The 17,500-nt window shown below is 45.5% G+C and overlaps 1 protein-coding gene across 2 annotated transcripts in view; it reads right to left on the bottom strand.

Annotated features, from left to right (window-relative positions):
* ttll4 (tubulin tyrosine ligase-like family, member 4) overlaps positions 1–14,723 on the bottom strand; it is a 21,518-nt gene extending 6,795 nt beyond the window's left edge. For both annotated transcript variants that reach the window (XM_030080509.1, XM_030080510.1), the window contains exons 1-11: positions 14,433–14,723; positions 12,155–13,404; positions 10,586–10,811; positions 10,189–10,339; positions 8,999–9,078; positions 8,822–8,885; positions 6,755–6,870; positions 6,034–6,144; positions 5,769–5,845; positions 5,471–5,665; positions 1–6 (exon numbers count right to left, since the gene is read on the bottom strand). The exon at positions 1–6 is cut by the window's left edge and continues 77 nt beyond it. In XM_030080509.1, coding sequence (XP_029936369.1) covers positions 1–6; positions 5,471–5,665; positions 5,769–5,845; positions 6,034–6,144; positions 6,755–6,870; positions 8,822–8,885; positions 8,999–9,078; positions 10,189–10,339; positions 10,586–10,811; positions 12,155–13,363 — 2,235 coding nt within the window. In that variant the 5' untranslated portion in view covers positions 13,364–13,404; positions 14,433–14,723. The remainder of the gene's footprint in view (positions 7–5,470; positions 5,666–5,768; positions 5,846–6,033; positions 6,145–6,754; positions 6,871–8,821; positions 8,886–8,998; positions 9,079–10,188; positions 10,340–10,585; positions 10,812–12,154; positions 13,405–14,432) is intronic.
* Positions 14,724–17,500: the final 2,777 nt, after the last annotated feature.

Raw genomic sequence — 17,500 nt, 5'->3', positions numbered from 1 at the left:
GGCAGGCTGCGGGACAACAAACAGGATGAGGATGAATAATCACAGCAAATTCAAGTCGTCTTTGAGCTCAGGAAACACTAGCCCTTTTATATTTGGCAAGATGGCGGCGCACGTACATGCAGCAGCTCAGCACTCTAGATATCGGTACTCTTTAATTAGTTTACTGACAGTTTACTTATTAATGAGTGCCACGTATGCACTAGCATATGTTAGATACAGTCGGCATGAACTGCTTGTCATCGGTTCGCTGCTGGAGCTCACCATATCCAAACAGAAAAACATCCAGGACTGCTGTGTTATGGTCATCACGGAGACATGGCTCAACCCAACTATCCCGGCAGAGGCTGTTGCGCTAGCGGGCCGCTCAGTACACCAAGCCGACAGGACATCGGACTCCGGTAAGAGTGGAGGAGGGGGGCTTTGCGTTTACACAAACAACAACTGGTGTACAAACGCTGTGACTACTGACACTTACTGTTCCCCGGAAATGGAGTTTTTATCATTAAGATGTCGCCCTTTGTATCTGCCACGGGAGTTTACAGTCGTCATTATCACTGCTGTTTACATTCCTCCTGATGCTAACACCACAACAGCCTTGGGCCACTTGCTAACTGCCGTTAGCAAACAACAGCGGGCCCACCCTGATGGAGTTTTTGTACTAGCAGGTGATTTCAACAAAGCCAACTTAAAGACTGTCCTCCCCAAATTTTACCAACATGTCCAGTGTGCCACGAGATGGAAGAACACACTTGACCATGTCTACAGCAACATCAAGCATGGATTTAAGGCATCACCTCTCCCCCATCTGGGTCAATCTGATCACATCTCCTTGTTTCTGACTCCAGTGTATAGACCTGTTATTAACACAGTCAAACCAACTGCCAGAGCAGTACAAGTGTGGCCAGATGGGGCTTCTGAGCAATTGCACAATTGCTTTTCCTGCACTGACTGGACTATATTTGAGGATGAAAATATTGACACCTACACCGCCTCTGTATTATTCTACATAAAACGCTGCATGGACAATGTCACCACCACAAAACGTATCCGCGTGTTTCCCAACAGCAAGCTGTGGATGACCAAGGACGTACAGCTCCTGCTAAGCGCCCACAACACTGCTTTCCGGTCAGGTGACACACAACAGTACAGCGAGGCCAGGGCGAACCTGAAGAAGGGCATCAGGGATGCTAAAGCAGCCCACAAGCAGAGGATCGAGGACCACTCTGACCCCCGTCGGGCATGGCAGGGAATACGTCACATTACCAGGCAAAACAACACCTGCAGCCTGACCAGCAGCAGTGCTTCAGTGGCAGAGCAGCTCAACCAGTTCTTTGGCCGCTTCGAGGAGAGAAGAGCCGTGATGACCATCGACCCAGCACTAGCCACCAACAGCCAGGCACTCATCATCCAGTCTGCTGAGGTGAGACGCACACTCCGTAAAATCAACACACGGAAAGCAGCTGGCCCAGATGGTGTCCCAGGGCGGGTCCTGCTGTAGAGTTAAGTGATGTATTCACTAATATCTTCAACCTTTCTCTCAAACAATGCACTGTTCCCACCTGCCTGAAGACGTCCACAATCGTGCCAGTCCCAAAGCAGACAGCTATAACAACTCCTAATGACTATAGGCCCGTAGCACTGACACTTATAATCATGAAGTTCCTGGAGAGACTGTACTGCAACACATCAAGGCTGCCCTGCCACCCACCCTGGACCCCCACCAATACGCATACAAAACAAACAGATCGACAGACGACACCATCTCATATGTCCTCCACACTGTACTGCGCCACCTGAAGCAACAGGGGACATATGCACGGCTGCTGTTCGTGGACTACAGTTCTGCATTTAATACTATCCTACCCAGCCGACTGTTCACCAAGATGTCCGACCTGGGCATACAACACAACATCTGCCTGTGGATTAAGGACTTCTTGACAAACCGGCCACAGTCAGTCAGGATGGGCCCCCACTGCTCCTCCACTCTGACACTCAGCACAGGAGCCCCACAAGGCTGCGTGCTGAGCCCCTTCCTCTACTCTCTGTACAATCATGACTGTGTACCATCTCACAACTCCACCACCATAGTCAAATTTGCTGATGACATGACTGTGGTGGGGCTGATTACCAAAGGCGAGGAGTCGTCGAACAGAGAGGAGGTACAGGCGCTGACAGTGTGGTGCACAGACAATAACCTGACTCTGAATATCAAAAAAACAAAAGAAATCATAATTGACTTCAGGAAAAAGCAGGATGTACATTTGCCACTGTACATCAATGGGGAGAGGGAGAGAGAGAGAGAGTGTCCAGTTTCAAATTCCTGGGCACACACATCACATGGACAGTTAACACCACAGCACTGGTCAAAAAGGCCCAACAGCGACTGTACTTCCTGAGAACACTCAGGAAGATAAACCTGTCCCAGCAGCTCCTAAGGTCATTCTACTGCTGCTCAATTGAGAGTGTCCTCACTCATGGACTCCTGGTGTGGTTTGGTAGCAGCTCTGCAGCAGACAAATTTCTGCAGAGAGTCCTAAAAACAGCACAAAACCTCATAGGACAACAGTTACCTGCCTTAGAAGGCATCTTCACCTCCCGTTGCCTGCAGCGGACTCACAACATCCTAAAAGACTAATTTCACCCTGCCCACTACCTGTTTGAACTGTTACCCTCCAAGAAACGCTACAGGTCCATCAGAACACGCACCACACGTTTAATGAACAGTTTTTATCCCAAAGCCATCACCATTATGAACTCTGAACTGAAAACAAACCCCCGCAACACATCACAACAACATGTGCAATAACTGTGACCTCTTATTTTATCCCTTTTTAAATTGCATACGCTGGCACGATGAGTGTATGGTCTGTCTACTGTGTAGATGAAAGAATGAGTGATGGATGAGTGCATTTATTTATTCTTTCCTTTTTGTTTATTCTGTAATAAGAGTCCGGTCTTGAATGCAACTGATTTTCGTTGTTTGTTCTGTACAATGACAATAAAGTAATCTAATCTAATCTTGATGACTCACTAAAAACAAAACAATTAACTCTGGAAGGATTTTTTGGCGTTTTTAGAGTTTAACCTAACATTTCCCCAAACTGGTGGCAGTTTGAGTTGACAGTGCAGATACCAAGTACAGCAGTGTGAGTATCAGCTTATCCAGAGTTCCAATCCGATACCGAACCTTGTTTTGAATGTAGTTTACGGGTTAAGGGTTAACCTTTATTGATCCGCGAAGGAAAATTCTTTCTGTATATTTTGACCCGACCTAATTATTAGGAGCAGTGGGCAGCCGACATCCAGCACCTGGGGATCAAACCCATTTCTATTTCCAGCGCCTTGATCAGGGGCACTGACGGAAGAATTAACCTGGCATACATGTTTTTAATGGTGGGGCAAACCGGAGCACCCCGAGGAAACGCATGCAAACTCCACACAGAAAGGCCCTACCCTGGCCAAGATTTGAACTAGGGATGGTCCGATCCGATCCACTGGATCGGTATCGAGTCCGATCCAGGCCAAAATGACTGGATCGGGTATCGGATTTTTTTATTAGAACCCGTCCGATCCGATCCACAAGCCCAAGCTATCTCATATGTCCTCAACTTCACTTTGCGCGACATGCCGTAATACAGACGAGCTGTCGCCATGGTTGCCATGTGCCTGTGTTTTCGTCACGTGAGCAGAAGCCTGCAGAGCTGTTGTCGTGCCCTCCTTACGGAGGACAAAAGCGCAACGTTTGCAATATGAGTGTCTCAAGGGGTGGTAGCTAAACCGGACGTTTTAACACAACGGACTTAATAAAGCATCTGAAGAAGCATCATGGAAAGGAGTACAGAGACTTTTTACAGGCGAGTGCAAAGAAAAACGAACCGTTTTTGTTTTGGTGCAGCAAATCTTGGGTCCGTTTCACAAAGCAGGTTTAGTGAAAACTCTGAGTCTGTTAACCCAGAAATGAGGGAAACTCTGAGTTTTCCGTTTCATAAAGGGAGGTAACTCAAAGCAGAGAAAGAGGGGTAACTCTAGCCTGTTTCACAGACGGAGGTAACTTAAGCTCTCGGTCAGTTACCGCAGTAACAGAGTCCATGAAACTAACCTGGTCGGGACCAGATTTTTCTCATGAAACCTCGAGTTTCTCTCTGTGCCCGCCCTCTTTCAGCCACACACGGTATTTAACTTCCTCATTCATTCAGTCAGCAGGCGAGTTTTGGCGTGACATATTAGTTCTGCCGTCTGTTACTTTTTTTTTTTTTTTTTTTTTCCTAATGATTTAAAAAAAAAAAAAAAAAACAGTTAGTAGGCCTTTATTAGAAGTTCATTAGAAGTTAGGTGGTGACTTTTTTTCACAAACATGGCATGTCCTTTCGACAACGATCCCGTAGATGAAGGTGCAGTGTTACTGCGCAGAGAATTAAATATTCGTCGGGAGATGGTTATAAGACCGCGCATAAATGTTTTAGCATTTCCAGACAATTATCTTTTTGAGCGTTACCGTTCCACGTCACCTAAATGAAATAAATTAATAGGCCAGCAGTAATTCAAGCAGTTTTCCCCTGTAATATTATTGATTGCAACGGACTACTTTTAAACTTACGTATTGACCCGAGCAGCAATGTTCTCCCACGCCGTCTGCAACACCGTTGCAGCGGTGTTGCACTTAAAAAAAAAAATGTTCAAACTCGCTGTATGAATGCATTAAGATTTCCAATTCAGTTCAGTTGTTGTCACATATTTTCCTTCTTTCTTTAGGGGACCAGAATAGTTGTTGTACAGTGAATGTGGTGTTTTTAGATGTCAGTATCAAGCAAATTACATCCACGTATTATTAACAACTTTTAAAGGGACAAAAAGAATCGGATCGGTATCGGAATCGGCCGATCCTCAAGGCTGCAGTATTGGTATCGGTATCGGATGTGAAAAAGTGGTATCGAGCCATCCCTAATTTCAACCCGGGACCTTTTTGTTGTGAGGCAACAGTGACAGTGGGGTCAATTTTGGGCACGTACATGAAAGAAAAATGTTTTATTATTTAAAGTCATTGTTATTCTTCTTATTATTAATTCATCCTTGCACAATGTCGCCTCAGTCCTTGAGCAGTCCAACAGCCCATGAATGTCACAGTGTTTGTTTGGGTCAGATTATTGACTGCACTCAACATTGGACAGTCCGCTAACGTTAGCTAGCATTAGCCTTAGTTCAGTACAGTCAGTGTGCAGTGAGCAGCTGAAACAGAAATGTTCTAGAAAGGCAGCAGTGATCTCTCCAGAGGGGATTAGGCGCTCAAGGGGTTTTCCTTTAACGGCACAAATAAAATCTGTGCTTCGCTGAAATAGCTGGTTTGAATTGAAGTCGATTTCACTTGAAGCTCAAGCCCCTCCATCAACACAATTTTTTACTTTATTGTCTATTGTTTTATTTTATGGTTTCATGTAAACTGGTGAGGTTACTGGCTGCTAGTGGAACTTACAGGTTTAATGATCCATTTCTGGTGAGAGCCGCCGTCCTCCCAGGCCTTACGGAGCAGCTTGATGTCCTGAGGAAGGATGAAGGAGCGAGGAAAGAAGCCAAACTCTCGTTTGCCAAACCGAGCTTGCATCTTCGACAAGTTCCTCCACAACCGGTCCTTCCTGCCGATCTGAAAGGAGCCGGGGAAGTGGTTCAACTGGAACAAAAACAGGAAGTGGTTCAGCAAGGACAGGAAGTGGTTCAGGTAGAACACAAACAGACAGGAAGTGGTTCAGCAGGAACAGGAAGTGGTTCCTTACCTTTTGGTATTCTCTGATGGCCTTGAAGCCGGGAGACTTCATGTGGTGACCCCAGCAGCCCAGCCAGTCATGGCTTCCTACAGGAACCACACAGGGACAAACTTCAGGGATCTTTTGTGCATTTTTCAAAAGATGATCTGAGTCCAACATGAACTTTTCTGATCCTAATCCCAACATTAAATTTTGCTGTTCAAATAAATGAGGATGCGGTGAGCAGTTTTCAGAGTCCTGTGTGATGTCAGCAGTGATGTCAGCAGTGACTCACTCTTGGTGACTTTGAAGTGCGACCTGGCGATGGTGTGTTTGACCACGTTGGGAGTGACGGTGCTCATCTTCCACTTCAGCAAACGTCTCTGCTCTGGAGGCAGCAGCTCCACTGCACAACAAACAAACAAACATGAACACAACGCACAACAAACAAACGACAAACAAACAAACATGAACACAAACTGTACAGTAGATTTACATCGTCATCGGCTGTGGATGCCTCCGACCTCCTTGGACAAACCATTGACTTTTGTGTCCAGACGGACATGCATGTCATGTCTGATCCAGCAATCAGACATATCTCAATACACTTCACAAGATTTTTTTTGTTTGTTTATTTTGTCTCCACAGTCTGGATTCAAAGCCAACAAAACTGTTTAAGACAAATATTTCTGTTCCCTTTGACCCCCCAAAATTAATCTGGTCTGAATTCCAGACTGAAAAACATGGCAAGCATTGAATATGTCAAACAAGCTGGAACTTTCCTCTCCTCCAACCCTGTGGAACACATCTCCTAACACCAAACATCAAAACAAAAACACAAAATAACCCAAGCCACAATTTTTAAAAAAAAAAATTATTAAAAACAAAAAAAATTCTACATTACAAAACCGAAAGGACACAAAAATATGACACCAAAATACTTGAAACTTTAGCCTTGTGGCTCTCCATACTGTGTCTGTGTGTGTGTGTGTGTGTGTGTGTGTGTGTGTGATGACCTCTCTCATTAGCAGTGCTGAAGTAGAGCGTTGGTGGGAAGAACGGGAATAAACTGGGAACCAGCGCCGGTTTCTCCTCCCGATCCTCGTCCACCCCCGACATGGGCTCCTCGATACTGACACGCACACACACGCACACACACAACAGAGATTATAATTTCGAAAAATGAATAGCTTCTCTATGATTCGAATTTTTATTTAATTAATCCTGGGGGTTTTTGGCTGCTGGTCAGACTCAGGAGGTCACAGGGTTCAGGGTATAAAGTTCAGGCTTTAGGGTTCAGTGCTTAAAGTTCAGGGTTTAGGTTTTAGGGTTCAGGGGTTAAAGTTCAGGGTTAGGGCTAGTGTTACGGTTTAACCTCTGATCACTTCCCTTACGACTTTGGATTTATTTTAATGAAGATAATCATTAACTGTGTCACATCACAGCAGATCCAGACTGAGGAAGATCAGGAAATAAAATCAACATGAAGGGCTTCATTTGATGACTCAGCATCTGACAATATCTGATGACTCAGCAGGAGCAAACTTTCCTTTCACACAGAATAAAACATCTGGTCACTTCAAATCAAACATGTTGAACCAAACTGTCCACTTTATTTGTAAACATAACAAAAACAAAACAAAACAATCAGATAAACAAAATCAACAAGAAAATTTTAACAAAAAAAACTCACATGACGGTCATACAGGAAGGAAGAGGCGAAGGAACAGATGTGAGGCTCTGACAGCTGACCAGCTTTCATGCTATACTATACATACATTCGGCCAGGGGAGTGTGTGTGTGTGTGTGTGTGTGTGTTTTAACATAAATCAGCTGTTGGGAGCCGACAGGAACAATAGTGGCTCGGCCACCGGTCTGAGCAGAGAATCGCTCTGGGCGGCGGTGGAGTTTTCCACCACGCTCCGCCGCTTTCACTCCAACAACCAGAACAATAGGAGGCTCCGCCCACAGAGGACGCCAGAAACAACACAGCTCGTCCCGCAGGAGACAGAAGCTTTTTCACCACCAGGTATGCCGTTCTTATATTCACAACTGGAGCAGCAAAAAAAGGCTCCAATGTGAACATTTCTATTTTAACTTCAACTTTTACAGAACTAAAGTATTTGTTTACTTGCTGTGTGTTCATTATTTCAGATTTTACTTTTCAAACTGGATCAGACATGGACTGTGCATCTCTGAGTCCAAACGGATTTATTACCATTATCAATATTATTGTTAATGACGATATTAACTACAAAATCTCCTACAATAATAACAATAATAGTAACAGCAGGCCTACAAATGTGTTAAATGAAGGCCTTTCTATGAGGATACAGCTGATCACTGCGCCCTCTGCAGTCCTGAATGAGACCTGCAGGCTGGGCTGGCAGAGAAACATCAGCAGCAGCAAAAGCTGTTTTATCCTCATTCAAAAGCTGATTTTACAATTCTTACAACGCTGACAGCTAAAGGAAAGCTAAAAGATGCTGAACGCTGTCAGCTCTTGGTAACAAAGTCTGAATATTTTCTAAATGTCAGAAAAAATGACATCTGCCGGCTTGTAGAGCTACAGGCCCCTCCAGGCCACCGTCCGACCCCCCAGGCTCAGAGTGATGCCACACTGACCACAAGCAGGGCAGCAGGTTTCTGGTTGGCTGGTCGAGACTCTCAGATTCTAATTGGTCGAGCAGCCGCTGGTGTTTGTGTGTGGCAGGAGGGACGGATGCAGACCTGATGGATTTTAAAGCCTTTGACTCTGATTGTTGGAAGTGAGATGCATTATTGGATGCATTTGTTTTTTGTTTGTTTGTTTGTTTTCAGCTCCACTGGCTCATCTTCAACTCTTGGCCTCCAGGTGGAAAAGCTAAAAACTTTCTAAATCTGCAGAGACGACAAGCAGGAGGAAGAAAAGGGGGAGGAGAAGGAAGAGGAAGGGGAGCATGAGGAGGAAGAGGAGCTGAGAAGGAGAGGAAGAGTAGAAGAAGGGGGTAAGGAAGAGGAGGAGGAGCACGTGCGTGCGTGCACGTGTGCCTGTGTGTGTGTGTGTGTGTGTGTGTGTGTGTGAGTGTGTGTGTGTGTCTCACCCATACAGCAGGCTGATGGATGCTGTGGATGAGGTGCCGGTCACAGTGGAGCCGTCAGACTCATCTGAGGAAAACACAAAAACATCGAAAGAACCAATCAGCACCTGGGGGCGGAGCTGTAGAGGACTTGGTGCGTGTGTGTGTGTGTGTGTTTGTGTGTGTGTGGTAACATCTCACCATCATCACTGCAGGCATTCTCCAGCTCATTTGGAAACTCTTCCTCATCTCCATCCACCTGCATAGCAACACACTCTAGACTGAACACACACACACACACACACACACACACACACACACACACACACACACACAAGGTTTCCGCTACATGTAATTGATCGTGGCGCACCGCCATGGCAAAATAAAAGCCGCCACGCCTTTTGAATGATGATTTTTTTTTTCAGATGTTAAAAAGAATTTAAAGTATATTGTATGAATGGATATACATATACATATATATAGCCTATATTTGCGCACATATACTTACTATAATCAGAGTTTGAAATGATAATTTAACTATCATGAAATGTTACATTACACTGCAATTAACTTTATTTTGAAAAATGAACACCGGAGTCATCACCCGCCTGTTTGATTCTGCTGCTGCGCGCTCGCAGAGGGAGAGAAAAGGGCAAGAGAAAGATACCTAGGCAAGATTATATTTAATCCATTTTTTTGTTCAAGCCTGTGAAAACGACCCTAATGTTATCGTTAATGTTAATATTGTAGGGCCCTATAATTTGAGCGATCACAGAATCGCTGACGGAATCGCAGAATTAGCTAAATAAAATGGAATCTATTTTTAACAGACTATCGTTACATAATGACATAATTTGACTGAAATGCTGTTTTTGTGTGCAATATGAGCGTATGTCTGGGGAAATTACATGGAGGGAAGCAAATCTGGGTGGCACAACCCCTCCAGTCGTTTCACCTGCACCTGCACCACCAAGAAAAAACATTCCAACACCTGCACCGGCACCGTGCGAGAACAAAAGGCAGAGAAACTTTCCAGGCTACAGCAGCGCACTGACATAGATTGTGTATCAAAGCGAAGAGTTGCCACTCCGCTCTATTTTCACTGGCTAACAGCAGCACACTGGCTTAGCTTGTCTATTCAGAGAAGAGGTATCACTTTGGGTTGACGCTGATGCTGAAGCCCTCCCCCACAGTTTCATAAATCCTGGAGGAATCCCTGCACACACACACTGGCAGCTGCAGGGCGTCTTCATGATGTAAAGCAAATTGTTGTTTGAGCTGAGGGACAAATTATTTTAAAAATAAATAGATAAAATAAAGATCCAACATCAAATCGCTCAGCCCTGACAGGACCTGCATGGCTTCTGATTGGCTAGTTTGTCTGAACTCACCTGGACAGCAGACGCTCCTTTGAGGGGGAGGAAGAGGAGGAGGAGGATGAAGGTGAGGAGGAGGAGGGCTTCTCCTGCTGCGTCAGGTGGAAAGCAGAGATCTGATTGGTCACAGAGCCGACTGAGGGTCCCGCAGCACGGCCAGTCACATCTGAGGAAACACAACCACACCTTCAACCCCTTTCATCTGCTTGGCTCCGCCCCCTAGCTCTCCTGCTGCCAACCAGCAGGAAGTGGACGCGAGGCGGACAGGAAGTGGACAGAGTACAGTCAGCACACGACTGCAGTCAGAAACAGACACGTCAGAGTGTGTGTGTGTGTGTGTGTGTGTGTGTATGACTGGGGATGATGTTATTTTGAACCAGTTTTTGTCAGCAGGAAGTTGAGTAAAGGTCACCTGTGGCGCCGTGCGTCTCGGTTGGCGGTCGGTCCTGGCTTCCGCCGGCGTGGGTTGGCACAGTTGGTGTGTTGGGCGGCAGGCCGGCTGCTGCGGTCTGAACACTTCCTGTTGTGTTTTGTGAGGCGGCGGTGTCTTTCTGTCCCGCCGCCGCCTCCTGCTGGCCAGAGGATGTAAGGCAAAGAGGAGGCGGGTCCAGGAAGGAGGGGCGGAGCCAGTCTGAAAGCTAGGAGGAGGAAAAGAGTCAGACCAACAGGAAACAAACGCTGTCAGCTGATGCTGTCATCACCCGTCCGTCATGTGACGCCGAGTTGCTGGACGCTCGTCACGACCCGAGAGGCGCAACAAAGTCAAACCTTCACTCTGAAAATGGACATGTCAAACCAACTCACTACTTCCTGTTTTAATCTTCAGTCACACACACACACACACACACACACTGCAAACACATAGTCGCTCAAATCAACATGTAAATATAAATATGAATCTAAATGTTAGTGTAAATATATATACCCTAACCCTGGGAACTCCAGAAATTTAAATATAAATTTAAATGAACTTAGACTTCAGTTTCAGCTGATTGTTCTTCAAATCAAAAGGAAAATAATTCACGTTAAAGTTTTATTTTAAACCCCGGAGTAAACATGTTTGCTGGATGTCACATCCTACGGAAGCCCTAAAGGGCCATACAAACATATATTTTATTTCCTCCGTTTTCTCGTGATAACGAGATAATTCCTCCGTTTTCTCGTGATAACGAGATAATTTTCCTCTGTTTTCCCGTGATAACAAGATAAATTTCCTCCGTTTTCTCGTGATAACGAGATAATTTTCCTCCGTTTTCTCGTGATAACGAGATAATTAAATCGAGATCTCGAGAAAACAAAGCGATTGTCTTATTAAATTATTGCAGGAAACATCAGTCAGTGTAGCAATATCAGAGGAGCAGGAGAATATTGATCACTGCATCACTTATCTGTTCAATCAAGGCCTGACACAGGCTGAAATAGCTTTATGCTTTATGTCAGGGGTCACCAATCATGTGCCATGGAGGGCCGAGAGGCTGCAGGTTTTCATTCCAACCAAGACCTCCACCAGGTGATTTCACTGATCACCTGGAGCTAATCAGTGAAATCACCTGGTGGAGGTCTTGGTTGGAATGAAAACCTGCAGCCTCTCGGCCCTCCATGGCACGTGATTGGTGACCCCTGCTTTATGTGTCCAAGGAGACGTCAGTCAGCATGACATGTCACGTATGATGGAAATCTCAGGCCTATCACGTTTCATTCATTCATTCAAAACGGAGGGAAAATATCTCGTTATCACGAGAAAACGGAGGAAAATTATCGCGTTATCACGAGAAAACGGAGGAAATTTATCTCGTTATCACGGGAAAACAGAGGGAAATTATCTCGTTATCACGAGAAAACGGAAGAAATAAAATATATGTATGTATGGCCCTTTAGGGCTTCCGTAACATCCTGCTAAAATAAAGACTAAATAAATCCAAATTAAATAAACCCCATGTTAAAGGTTTGGCCATGGCCCAACATACTGTGCTCCCTGTACCTGGTCTGTAGCTCCTCCCTCTCCGCGGCAGACCGTGGTCTCGTCTCGTCGCACACCGTCCAGGTCCCGCCGACAAAATGACCCCAGACTCTCCGACACCAAATCCTCCACACCGTCCCACGTCCTCACTTCCTCTTCAGCCTCCGTGGCGCCGCTTGTTCCATTCTGTACCGGCCTCGGAGTCGCCACCGCCACCCAGGTCAGTACTGGACTCCTGCCGAGGTGCTGCGGCGGGGCTCCGGTCACTTCCTCTTTGGAAACAGAGCGAGGCACGGCGGTGAAGTGGCTCTGAGAGGTGGTGGCATTTTCCTCAGTCGCTTCCTGCTTCAGATGGCAGGTGTCGGCGTCTGAAGAGGAAGGTTTGGTGAAGTCATCGCTGCTCGCCGGCTTGGCTGGACAACGAGCGGAAGGCACTTTAGTGGCTGTGATGATGGGCGTGGCCGCAGGACCGACCCGGAGCAAGTGGTTGGTAGGCATGGCGTCTGCAGGCGCAGGGGTGGGGGCAGGACTTTTGGGTGGAGAGGGGCGGGTGGGATAGGAAGAAACAGTCGAGATGGCACCACGTTGAGGCGGGAGGCTCCTCTTCCCTAAAAGCCCCGCCCCTGCCGGCTGTGCTGTGCTCAGCGATTTCGGAGATGTCAGCTCCGCCCGAGTCGAGCCATCATGACGCGGCAGGTTGAGCCCCACCTGCCCCTGATCATCACTGTCACTGCAGGAACACCGCGGACTGCCAGTGATGGAGGGAACGGAGGCTGGCGGCGGTGCTGCGGCGCCGTCCGGAGGCACAGGGAGGCAGGCACGAGGAGGAGGAGGGGTCTTCCCTGAGGCGAGGGGGCGCACACAGATGTTCAGAGGCCGGGTCCGGGCCAAGGGGGCGGAGCTACAACATAATCTACGGGAAGGCGGGGGGTCTCCAATCGCACAGGAGGCAGAGGCGGCACCTGGACGCGGTCGGGCCTCGACACACGGCGCCTCAGCCCCGGGGCGGGGAGCGTGCCAGGGCGGCGGCGCGGAGCCTGGATCAGCAGACTGAGGCCGCCGCCCACCTTCTCTCTTCTTCTTCTCCTCCACAGATCCCGAGACGACACGGCGGCCAGCAGCAGTGTGGAACACAGCAGACTTGGCTCGCACAAAGAGACTGGGCCTCGCAGTGAAGAGCGGCGTCCGCACAGCGCTCACATCCTGCTCTCCTGCTCCACCAGAGGCCATAAACCGCCCCGTCCCGGCCAATCAGCACACAGCTCCTGGCTCTGAAACAACAACACACATCTCGATCAACACCTGATCAATACCTGAGCAGTAACCATGACCACTGATCAATAACCAAGAACCCTGATCAATATCGCATCAACAACCTAGAATCCTGATCAATACCTGATCAATACCACTTACAGACAATGGAGAAGAGCTATAAAAGTGACTCAGATCTCTTATGGATCTTTAAGGTTTTGATTATATTATACATCATATCATACTATATTATGTTACAATATGCGACATTATGTTATGATGCACTACATTATAATGTATCCCATTTAATAAGAGTAAAGTGCACTAAGTGTCTGTTTCTCTGCTTCTGTTTGAGTGAAGACGATCACACCTGACAGCTGAAATACTTTCAGATATTATACAATATCATGTAAAGTAGTATATGATGTAAAATAACATACAATAATATATAACTTATATAATATATATATAGTATCTCACTTACATGATAATTCATATGTATAAGTTATGATGTAACATACTATATAAGATATTAAACGGTAAATATTAGTCTTGTTAGCAATAAAATATACTACATGTAAAATGCTGATCAAGATATAAAAGAATTGACATCTAAATAAGAATTAATCAATGAATTCAGATTATGAATATATAGGCATTAGGCACGCGAGACACGTGGTGTTAGGTTATAGTGTGTGAATGTATGTATGTGTGTGTGTGTGTGTGTGTGTGTGTATCCTGAAGCAGGTATTAGTCTGCACCAGCTGACACGGACACAGCAGAGCAGAGACCCCGAACCACCGGCTCAGAGACACCGAACCCTCACACACACACACACACACACACACACACACACACACACAGAGAGAGAGAGAGAGAGAGAGAGAGAGAGAGAGAGAAGAGGAGTGAGTGTGTTTTTGCGTGTGTGTGTGTGTGTGTGTGTGTGTGTGTGTGTGAGCCGGTAAACTGTCAGAGACAACAGGCCATGTGCTGTCAGCCGGCGGGGCGCGGTCTACTTCCTGGACCTGGGCTCAGTGTCGCTACGAACCTGCTGGAACGGAACGGAACGGAACGTCTTGTCTGTTTTTCTCTGGGCTCAGCGGAACAGCAGCTCAGTCCGTGTAACTCCGGTTCATAGACGGAGCCGACTACCCGGTCACTAGCGGATATTTCTACACGTAGCTAGCTAGCGTTAGCTTAGCATCACCGCTAGCGTAGCAGCCCTCAGACGCCGGGGAGTAGACGGAGCCGGCGCTGCTGTCAGTTAGCAGCAACGATCTGTCTGTCTGCGACGGTCGCGAGCTGGAAACATGCAGCCCAAGATCGTCTATTAACTAGATGACTCACTCTCCACTTCCGGCCTGCGCTGCATTCACGTCACGTCGGAGTCTACATTCAGACAGATTAGGTGGTATTACACTTAACTGTGTGACGTCATCACGCCAGAGGCTTTAATACCTTAACTAATAATGTGAGGTTTTTAAATATTGAATACACTGTCACCTGACCCTGACCAGAGTGTGTTGTGACGCCAGGATCCACCTGCTGGAGAAACTTGATTCTGCTCCAACAAGGTTCTGTTCTGGCTGTACAACACTGATCTAACCAGAACATAGCTGGGTCCTGACATGTGAAACAGCAGCAGAGTGAGACATCGTCTCTTTCTTGAGGATCGTGACTACAGTGACTGAGTTGTTGTGCTGTTGTTTTACTTTTAACTTTTTTGTTTTCATGTTTAATACAAAAAAATCGTATCTTTTAGTCTTCAGTCCACTTTTATTTGTATTATGTCAAATCATATCAAACGTTTTCTCAAGAAGATTGACAGAGACACAACAGGTGAGCTTACACCTGGGGCCTGTACCATAAGATGGATTAACATAGCCGGGCTTTCTCTTAGTTTTCTGGCTTCACTTAACCAGACATCCGCACTCCGGATTTTCGGTACCATAAAGCCGGTTATCAACTCGCTAATTCAACCCAGGCTTTTCCAATCTAGATCTGTGCGCGCTAACATAAAAAGGGCAGAGTTTGCTGTCCTTGTCTGCAATCGCAGACAAGGATTAAAATCCACCCGAGCCACATACTTCACGACGGAGGAGCAGACAATAATCTGAAATAAATACCAGGAATATAAATCCCTCATCCAGGCAAAAAGCAACACAGTTGCAGTTGCAAGGAATGCTGGGAAAAAATCGCCGACTGTGTCAATGCGTAAATTAGTGCGATTATAATCTTACTTCTCCACCAGGACGGCACGAGTAGATCTGACTACAGTAACATTTGTGTACACACAAATGTTACTGTATTGTACTGTATGTTATTGAACACGTTCAATAAATGAACGTGTCTCCCACTCAGCCATACACTCCTGCAGAGGAACTGGCCCTCTCTCACAATGAGGGTCAACCCTTGATGGAGGTCTGCCCTCAGTTTGAGTTTCGTCAGAATCGTCACTTTGATTCGACTGATTTTGAAATTTCATTTTATAAACCATCTGACGCCTCGTGTTGATTCTGCTGGTTAAAATATTATTTCAATGTCACTTAAAGACTGTAAAACATTTGGCATCAACTCTCATGTGGACTTTTCAGGGCAGACACCCAGACTAAATATGAGAAAACTAATGGAAACCTAAAGGAGCCCAGAGGCTGGCCTGTATTTTATCAGACTTTTATTTAACCCTCTCAATTAAATTCCCCTCATTTATTTTCAAAAATATTTTTAAAAATCACTACATCAGTCTACAAGATCAATTTTTGGTTGGACAGTGTAGAGTCATGAGTAAAAAAAAAAAAAAAAAAAAAAAAAAAAACAAGAAGAATTCCTTCTTCTTCCCTTCAAACTTGAAAAAAGTTACCTCGCTAAGCTGAAATCCAGCGTAGTAGTATAGTACAGGCCTCTGTACACTCTAACCCTAACACCTGTAGAGCCCACTGGGAGGACAGCCATCTGCCTCCACTGGAGAGAGAGGGGGTGGGGGGGGGTTTGAAAACACCTTTATTTCTTTATTTGGATCCCTATTAGCTGCCACCGAAGTAGCAGCTACTCTTCCTGGGGTCCACAACAAAAAACAATAATTATCACATATTACAGATCTCAATAAAAACAGTTAACAATCCTAATAAAAACCTTTCCAAGACAAATAACAGTCAAATAAAAACAAGCATCACAACACCTCAACTTATCAATCATGGTTGTTCAGTTCAATTCATTCTCATTAGGGTTATTCATCATATGTTTTTTTTTAGCAGCCTCTTAAAACTTGCCTTACTGGGTACTCTGTGATCATAGTTGGTAACGTATGCCATATTGTAATGGCCCTATAGATTACAGATCTGCATATTTAATTTGTTCAGGGTTTTTGTTTAACCATGTGACCCTTAGTAGCTTACCTGGTAGAATACTTATGATAATCTCTCACATAATGTATTTGCAAGTACAGACAAACTGGTTGTTTGCTATAACAGATATTCCTAAAGAAACACATTAAATTGCATGCCAACCTGTCCTCTACTCTGAGCCATGAGAGACTTGTATGCAATCACTCAGTACGCTGCCTCACACCCAATGGACAGTTCAGTGCAAGCCTTGTCACTTTATTCTGAGCTACTTGAAGCTTGGACAGGTGTTTTTTGTCTGCACCTGACAATATTACTGAACAGTAATCAGCACTAGAGCCTGTGTCACTAGTACTCTAGATGCTGGGGTTTAAAATGAGGAACACCTTCTAATGCATGATATTCCACTACCGATTTTCCTGACAATATTGTCAATGTGTTTCTCCCATGTTAAACGTCCATCAAGTGTGACACCCAGCAATTTTACCTCTTGAACCTGTTCAATATTTGAACCTTTAAGTAGTAGCCACAGCTGATTATCATCTTTAGTGGCATGTCTAGCAGTGAATACAATACTTCTGGTTTTTGCTACATTCAAAACACATCTATTCTCACATATCCAGTCAAGTAATAGTTGCGGCTCTGATTGAAGTGTGTTTTTTAACTCAGTCAGGCCAATTGATACAAAATAAACAATTGAATCATCTGCAAAAAGTGGCACTACATTTTTCCAAAACATACGGCATGTCGTTAGTAAATATTGAAAAAAGTAAAG

Source organism: Myripristis murdjan, chromosome 21 (genome assembly GCF_902150065.1).
Source record: "Myripristis murdjan chromosome 21, fMyrMur1.1, whole genome shotgun sequence".
In the NCBI taxonomy this organism is placed as follows: domain Eukaryota; kingdom Metazoa; phylum Chordata; class Actinopteri; order Holocentriformes; family Holocentridae; genus Myripristis; species Myripristis murdjan.
This window is presented reverse-complemented; position numbering and strand designations above follow the sequence as displayed.